The sequence below is a fragment of the Glycine max genome, chromosome 14 (genome assembly GCF_000004515.6).
Source record: "Glycine max cultivar Williams 82 chromosome 14, Glycine_max_v4.0, whole genome shotgun sequence".
NCBI classification, from domain to species: domain Eukaryota; kingdom Viridiplantae; phylum Streptophyta; class Magnoliopsida; order Fabales; family Fabaceae; genus Glycine; species Glycine max.
The window spans coordinates 5,066,472-5,075,224 of record NC_038250.2 but is presented as its reverse complement, the minus strand read 5'-3'; the positions used below and the strand labels follow the sequence as shown (position 1 = coordinate 5,075,224).

The window sequence follows — 8,753 nt, the reverse complement described above, 5'->3', positions numbered from 1 at the left end:
CATAATATAATCTTAATTGGATTGAATTTACTTACAAAGCGATTAGGTGCATGGTAAGGGAATCGTAACTCGGTACTTCTAAGAAAGGACCAAGATTTGAAAATACTACCCTCACTCATTCTCTATTGAAGTTTAGGTTTTTTTTTTAATCTTTTTCCCCAAATTATTAATATTTTGTAAAGCTAAAGTCTTTCTTTTTTTTTTTTTATAGAAAAAATGATTGTACATTGAAAGTATATAAAATTTTACACAGTTATCTAATTATAATTTCTCATGTATGTTAAGTTTATTAATTTTTAAAATAATTATATTAAAATAATTTAAATAATGATATATGATTAAATGATAATGTAAAATTGTTATACATAGCTATTAAACTCTATTTTTCCTTTTATATCTAATTTAATAATTGCTACATTAAGATATAACCAATAATAAAATATTAAATAAGGATATTTAAAGTCAAACACAACAATATTTTATTTCGAGGGGTGTTCACGGGTCAATTTTTGTCGATTTTGATCAAAATCCAACTCAATTCATTCATGAACGATTTAGTTTGGTTCGGGCCAACGGATTACTCATTTAAAATTGATTTTTTTCTTAAAATTACTATTTTATATTATGATTCATCAAAATATTCAATACAATTAACACAATATTATCAAATGTTTGAAATTAATAAAATTGATTCATTTAATATCATTAACCTAATATTCTAAAATAGACTACTACAAATTAAAATAAAATATTCTTCAACAAGATATATTATAATAGTTTGAATCACAACTATTTCCTACAAACTAATTTCTTGCAATAAATTTTGTTGTGCTCAGATTTGCTACAATCAAGTTTGCTAAACAAATTAACAAAATATGATCCATTAATATTATAAACATGACAAAAAAAATATGAAAAAAGGTAAAACAAATAACAATGGACCTAAAAATAATACCTTAAGAAATTTAAACACTAGTCGTCTCAACATTTGCACTTCTAATGTTTTGAGTCTCAATATTAACATTATTTAAAATCAAACCAAATAACTCTAAAACTTTTGATCGATTTTAATTGATTTGGTTCGATTTTGATTAGATTTATAAATCTAAACCCACGACCCAATCTGTATATAAATGATTTTGACTGATTCTATTCAATTTTGACTCAAGTAAATTATTCAGATCGGGTCAATTTGAGTTGATGGGTAACCCATACTCATGAACACCCTATTTATTTCCTTCTTAATTTGTATACACTAATCTTAAACATCAATAAATATGAAATAGAGATAATATTATTTATAAGTGAACAAATTATATAACCTCTTTTCTTATACTACACACCCTTTATTTGAACGATTAAGTATCAATTTTTTTTTTCTTTTAATGATAACAACAAAGTTAGAACACAAGATCTTGTACAAACTACAGAAACCTCTCATTACAAGACAAATCCTAGTATTTCAATTTAATATCAATTTGATTTAACACTAGAGTATAATTAGATAAAATTAGTTTCATCAAAATGTGTATTTTTATTAAAAAAAATGGATAGACAGTGATAATGGATGATTATTTTCCTCATTTGCATAATTAATTTTCGGTTTTGCGTTCGATTTTCTCATTTTTATTTGCCTTTGGGGCATTAAATAGTCAACTAATACATAAACATTAAAAACTAGTAGTTATTTTCCCTTCAATGCCTCTTGTTCTTAAAGTGCCTCATGAAAGTAGAGATGGGAAACAGGTCCAAATTCAAGATCCTTGATGTCAATTATTCTGAAACAGTCTAAGTCACAAATCCAATGCTATATTGGTTGTAGCTCACACAACTGAAGTACGATGATGGGGTAAGTGTAAATGGTTTTACTTGGTAATGGAATGATGAGATATGCTGGAGGGCAGAGAAGTAAAACCATTTACAGTTACCTCAAAACATTAGTCTTGAGAAATATTTGAGCCTCAAAGTTTTGGGTTTGGGGTAATAGATGTGGTTGAAACTTATGGATCGCTCAAGGTTATCAAGTATAAACTTCCTGGAGATTATCGTGCATCCACTTTGAGCAATGACTCTATTTTTAGTGTTGCATGTTCTTGATTTCTTAGTTAGATATCTAAGAAATTGGACCACAATTGGAGCAAGCATGAATGAGAAATAAGTTTTCATACAAAGGATAACAATGTAAGTTTGAATGCTATTAGATCTGATATGATCTCATTTTTCGATTAAAACACACACACATATATAATGGTTAGAACTAGGTGGTGCACTAATGTACCCAAAATTGTTAGGTGCATTGTAGAAAGTAGAAACGTCCAAGTTTGACCATCCATTCAAGTACAATTTCCACAAGATCCAGCGAGAATGATATATAAATTTAATTAAGAAAATAGCGATAAACATCCATGGTGCTATTCTAAGTTGAGCAAAATAAGACCAACAAAAATACAACAAATAAAAATACACATATGAACATCATGTGGAAAGAAAGACACAGATCCCAATCAACTAAGCAAGCACAGGTATTGAGTTTGATACCTGTGTTAAGAGCCATAGATTGGTCTAATAACCCCCCATCATCTTAATCTGCTTCATCCTCAAGTTACACAGGAATTCAAGAGGGCACATTAAAGTGAAAAAGCCAGGATATGACAAAGGCAAAGACCATACAGGCTAGCAGGAAATTCAAAAAACGGTGACCCTGCCAGAAATTTCGAGTTTCTGTGGGTGGTGCTGGTCCAGATGGTGGGGCCGTGGAAGCATCATTTGCCTCATTCCACTGTTCTGTCATTTGAATTTCAATAGCTCCAGCTACATTGCGTGCAACCGATCCACAGATTTCACAAGTTCTGTTAATCATACAAACCAAATGATTAGTGCATCTAACAAGCCTATAAAAGTAAAACATTCGTGCAGTAAATTTTATTAGTGCAAAAACACAAGCAGAAGTAAACTAACTGCATGGATCAATAGAAACTGCATTCAATACGTGCTATTCCAAAACTTAACGGATGATCAAATTATTGATCTTGAGCCATATTTTATGCAAAAACAATTAAAGCCATCAAACCAGTTTCTGCAATGCTTTGCACACCCAGTTCACTTTAACCAATCTAATTTTGGGATATATAATCTCAGAAATAACAGCAAACAATAACTGATTTGCCAAACTGCTGTCACTTCTTAATGTTCTCTTTGTGTTTGGGCTGGGAACAGATTACTCAAAGGAAAAAAGGCTAAGGAAAACAGTCAAGATAAAGACACAAAAAAGTGTTTATTCATTGAAAGCTAACAATGAGATTATCCTCAATATCCTGTGGATCAACAATTGAGCTTAGAGTTGCCCAACAATGATTCATTGTTAAGGATCTCGATACTTCATAGTGCCGAACTTCCTGATGTGATTTCATAACTAGAGAATTTCCAAACTTAAAAAGAGAAAGGTAAACCAAGAAAATCAGCCTAAGGAAAATTGATGCCAGAAAGTATGAAGCTTAACTGCACATTGAAGTCATATAAGTTTGAACCACAATTTAAAAAGAACAAAATAGTGATCAGATGAAAGTAGCCAATAGATTTTAATCCCGTAATGAATTAGAGACTAAAATTATTTGGAAAAAAAACTTCAGCTATTATTTTCATCTTAATATCTTTCTGTAGAACAACTAAAACTCTTATAAACTTGGTATTTCAGTTCACACTAATAAATATATTATTTAAAAATAAACTAGAGACTGAAGTGTCATAAGCTTCCAATCAAACATTAAATAATTGAACTTATACTTTCTATCAATAACTAATTCCACCACACTTAATACAATAATCCTTTCAAACTTCAACCTTTTCCCCTTCATTCAATCAGTATGCTTATAATGAAAAACCCAAAGTAAGAGGCTGTCAGGAAACTTTTCCAAATTGACAACTATTTTCTCTTATATGATTAGTAGTGGCAGGCTCCTGCCTCTGTCTGACCAGTTGATTTTAAGTTAGTGACTTTTTCTTATGGCTAGATGTTTTCCTCTCCCACTGCTAAAAGAACTTGTTTCTTTTTTAGAAATAGAACAGTAAAAAGAAGGAAATACCAATCAGATATAGGATCTTGATGCAGCAATTTTCATGTTTCTTCCTACTGTTTAACCATTAGATTTATGCATTTTTGGCTTATCTCTACGTTTTCAGAAACCTAATGCAGATATAAAAGAAGCTCATATGCTTTTACAATCTCAAAAGCAGAACTATGAGTAGCTCAAAAAAGACATCAAATCTCAAAGTCTGCAATTTTTTTACGAAATTACTTTTTTCAATGGTCTAATCTGTACATGACAGTTGGTCAGCCTAACAAATACAACCAAATACTAATGATCAACTTTTAGCCCATGTTTGGATGGAAGTTCGGAAATTACTTTTGCAAATTTCAATGCACAATTACGAATTCCAATACACCAACTTAAATCCAAACATAGACTTATATGAGACATTGGCTTTGCTGCAAGTCTTCCTGAAAACCCGTATGCACTCTGAATGTATGAATGCTTTTAATGCTTTAGTGTTTTAAGCACATTTATCTGAATCTAGATGGAAACAGGCTAGACAAGCATCATTTTCCATTTGAAGGCGAAAAAGGAACCAAGAATAAGAAAATATGAGGTCAGCACTACAAGGGAAGAACTATAAACTATGAAAGATCAGAGGTAAAAAACTACTGAGAAAACTGTGTCATGATTACCACCAAAGCAGCATTTTGTTCTCAGATAAATTCCCCAGAGCAATTCTATGCCCTATTTATATGTTGAAAATTCAGAAAGCTAAACTGTGATTAAAAGTTAGTAACATCTAGGATCCCTAAAATGAAAGATAGGAGGCTTAATTTGCAGGTTTCAGATCACAACTACGGAACAAAATGAAGAACTAGAAACAAATATTGGTAAATGAAGAATAAACAAGAACAAAAAATGTCATATAACATTATAACCAAATTTCATACTTGCAGCAGTTTAATTTATTTAGTGCTGGCCAGTAGTGAAAGCCAGAACAAATCAGATCTAGAATGAGTATAATTTGACTATATATTGCAATTTTTCAGTATGCACTCCACCATATTCAGGTGATTTTTTAATTTGGAAATTACTAGATCCTGTCAACAATAGGTGAAACTATTACTTCATGAAATACAGGTATCACAAATGTCCTACATGAATCAATGAATGATACACCTATTCATGATTTCTTTTAAGGAAAAAGAAGAAAGGAACTAATGAATAACGGATAATTATACTAACCTCTATTGAGGTTAACCTTAATTGCATTTACAGCTTTCTTGATTAGAAAACTACACCCATTTCCCTATATTAACTGACACTTTGACATCCTTCTTTTAAAATTCCTCATAACTCCTAAACTTCAAACTTTTTATTTTTGGAACATACATGCAGTCTCATTAAAAAGAACAAAGCAAAGAAGGTCAGGGTAATTATCCCATATAAATAAATGATGGATCTTCATGTCAGTTGACTTAGGACATGTTTACAAGTGAGGTTTCGGAGGAAAAGGAAAGGGAGGTGCAAAATTGTCATTTTTTAATTCAGAGAGTTATATATTGTTCATTCAAATAAACAAAGGATTAGAATATCATTTTATCTCTTTATTTTAAAAATTACCAAAATTACAAAATTTTATTAGAAATGAAAATTTTGTTTTCCTTTTCCTTCAAAACCTTACTCCCAAACATACCAGTCAAAATCCAATCTGTTTACGAGCAACAGAATATACAGAGGTAGAGAAACAAATCAAACAAATATTGTAATAACTGATATATGTCTGGACAGTCAGACCTGCAAATAGGATATTTTCAGTTCCCTTCCAACATTTTCCTGAAATCATTTACCTAAACCATTTTTGGAATAATGTAGCCTAATTTAGCTCACGATATCCTAATGTTAGCAGAAGAAGAATCAGATTCACATCTCCACTATTGGGACACTTCATCAAGCATGACCATTTAATCCACATTATTATCCCAGATTCACACTCCAGTATTGAGACACTTCATCAAGAGTGATCATTTAACTCACATTATTATCCCAAATCCTCTTCGCATCATAAGCATATGCTAAATTGTCAAGGGCAAGTAAGCAGCAAATAGACAAGTCAAAACAGCACCAGATTTGAAAAATAAAATAAAAAATTATCCATGCCTCAAATTAAAGCAAGGACACTATGGTACCTTGGCCCCAATAAAAAAACAAACAAATTAAAATTGGTGAGTAGTAACTAGTAAGTGGTACTCATCAAACTTAAAAATTCAAAATACTTGGCCAAGAACCAAGCCATTCCAAGGACATAAAAGTGTACTTACTTGTTTCCCTTGATCTTGAACCAAACCTCAGCACACTGCTTGTGAGCAGCAGCCAAATCATCCTTGCAAGAGCATCCCAATTCAATGGAAGTCCCAGATTCATGGTTGGTCATATCCATGCTGAGATGGCAAATCCTACAATCCCTCTCCACATTGGCCAAATGCACCTTAACCTCAGGAACCAGATCCACCTCCACAGAACACTCTGATCCTCTCTCCTTCTCACACACTCCCACAATCTCGGTGCCAGAATCATGAGAGGACCTTTGCTCCTCATCTGACCGTTCGCCGGCGTCGGCGAAACCCTCGCCGCCGGCAGAGCTCCGGTGACAACAGCCATCATTGTCTATGGCAACAACGACATGAGACTTGTCCTCAGTAACCAACATTTTGAACACCCAAGTAGAGAATCTTCATGTAATGACTCAGGGAGGCAAAGATCATTAATACCCACCAAGTTTTTAAGGAGAAAGTTTCAGTCTTTCTGAACCCCAGCACGAGTTGTGTGATTTTTTTGCTAGGAGTAGTAGGTACGTGATATTTGTGATCTCTCTCTTCTGAGTCCCTGACACACGACCTTTGAGAGAAAGAGAGAGAAAAAAAATGAATCAATAAAGATGATATAAGAAGAACAGCATTATGATTATGCAGTGATCTGATGGGAGAAATTTAGCAATTTTTTTATTGGTTTGTTTGTTTCTATGTAAAGAATGGGTCTTGAAAATCTAACAGTGTCTCAAATAGTCAACAAAGGTATAATTTTTAATATATGTCTTATTATTTTCTGAATGTCGACGTCGTTACCATAATAACAAGCAAAAGAAACCTTAAACAAGGGAGATATTGTTGAACACGGGTCAGGGTGGAGTGACATGGTGTAATGAGTAATAGATAAGTGGGGCCCACGTCTCTTCTTTTTCTTTTTTTCTCTTGTCGAGTCTGGCGAGAAAATACGGTGGGTTTTTCTACTGTGGGCTCCAAAATCATGAGTGTAACAGAGCAGGAATGCAAGAAAGAAGGAAAAAGGGAAGGAAAATGAAATGAACATTGAGCATTGGGAATAAAATTGAAGAGTGAGGTTATGATTGATAGATAGAGGTCACCTAAAAAGCTCTTTCTTTTGCCGCTGCCAACAACACTACACTACAGATCAATCAAACTGTGAAAAGAACAAAATTCTTTGTCCTCTTTTGGCACTCACCGCTTTCACTTTTCTCTTTTCTATTTTTTCTGGTCTTTTATGTATTTTTTCAATTTTCTTAATTATCTAAACTTAAATAAAATAAAGGTTTAATGCTACTTTTTATTCTTAATTTTTTATTTTATTTACAACAAATTAATTTGACTTATTTTATTTTAACTTTTGATAAATTTATAAATTTTATCCTTTTTGATTTTTCATTTAATATAATTACACTTTTACTATCGATTATTTTTTGACAAATTTTGTACCGACCGTTTTTTTGGAAAGTTTTATTCTTAACTTTTTTATTTATTTAGTAAATTTTATCCCATCTTTTGAACTTATTAATAAATAAATGAGGTAGGATAAAATTTGTAAATTTTTAAAAAGTTAAAATTAAAATGTGTTAAATTAAGATATTAAAAATGAAATTCATCAAAAATTAAAAAAATTATAGATGAAAAAGTAATTAAACCTAAAATAAATATATAAAGTAGTTTTTGGTGAGGTTAAAATATACAGTAGTTGAATGGATGACAATGAAGATAAGTTAAGGTTTTTTTTTTTTTTTTAATTGAAGGTAAGTTAATTAGATAAGTTTTTTATGTATACATTATTTATATATAAAATTGTATATTTCCATTAAATTTGATGATTTATGTTTTATTAAGTTTATTAAAAACTATAATATATTATTAAACAATACTATAAAATATGCTGGTAATGCTTATAATTTCAATTAAACTTATTTTAACAGTATATTATGTCTCGCACGGACGTGTATTGTGTATTGTGCATTGTAGACTGTACTTACAACTTATGTAATTATAATGTGATCAAAAAACAAAAATGAAATATAAAAATAATGATATATCTGTGTAACACACGTAAGCTTCTTTTTTTTTTCTCCTAAAAGTAACGCACACAAGCTATTCATAACTTAATAATGTTCTTCTAAAAAGCTAATAATGTTCCTTAAAAGATGTTGACGTATACAAAGCTTAAACTTGATTCATTTAAATACTGAAATTTTAATATAACCTTTAATAAATTTGTTTATCTAAACACATTTATAACCAAACGCAAATAACTCATCTTATTTAAATTCCTAATTTTTACTATTAATTTCAGTTATACTTCATTTACCATCATACCACTTTTTTATAAACTAATAGTTATTTTCAAAGATAAATATTTTATAAAACACTAAATATA

General features: G+C 30.8%; 1 protein-coding gene across 1 annotated transcript; it reads right to left on the bottom strand.

The window, feature by feature from the left end:
• Positions 1-2,243: 2,243 nt before the first annotated feature.
• Positions 2,244-7,025, bottom strand: LOC100818979 (uncharacterized). Its single transcript, XM_003544094.5, has 2 exons — positions 6,356-7,025; positions 2,244-2,849 (listed from the first exon to the last, which is right to left on the bottom strand). Exons 1-2 carry the CDS (start codon positions 6,742-6,744, stop codon positions 2,615-2,617), a joined length of 624 nt encoding a protein of 207 aa, XP_003544142.1. The 5' UTR covers positions 6,745-7,025; the 3' UTR covers positions 2,244-2,614.
• Positions 7,026-8,753: the final 1,728 nt, after the last annotated feature.

Excerpts from the sequence above, each read along its gene's own strand:
- LOC100818979 (XM_003544094.5), bottom strand. The coding sequence starts at position 6,744 with ATGTTGGTTACTGAGGACAAGTCTCATGTCGTTGTTGCCATAGACAAT. Across the intron at positions 2,850-6,355 it reads TTCAAGATCAAGGGAAACAA|AACTTGTGAAATCTGTGGAT; the intron begins GTAAGTACACTT and ends TATGATTAACAG.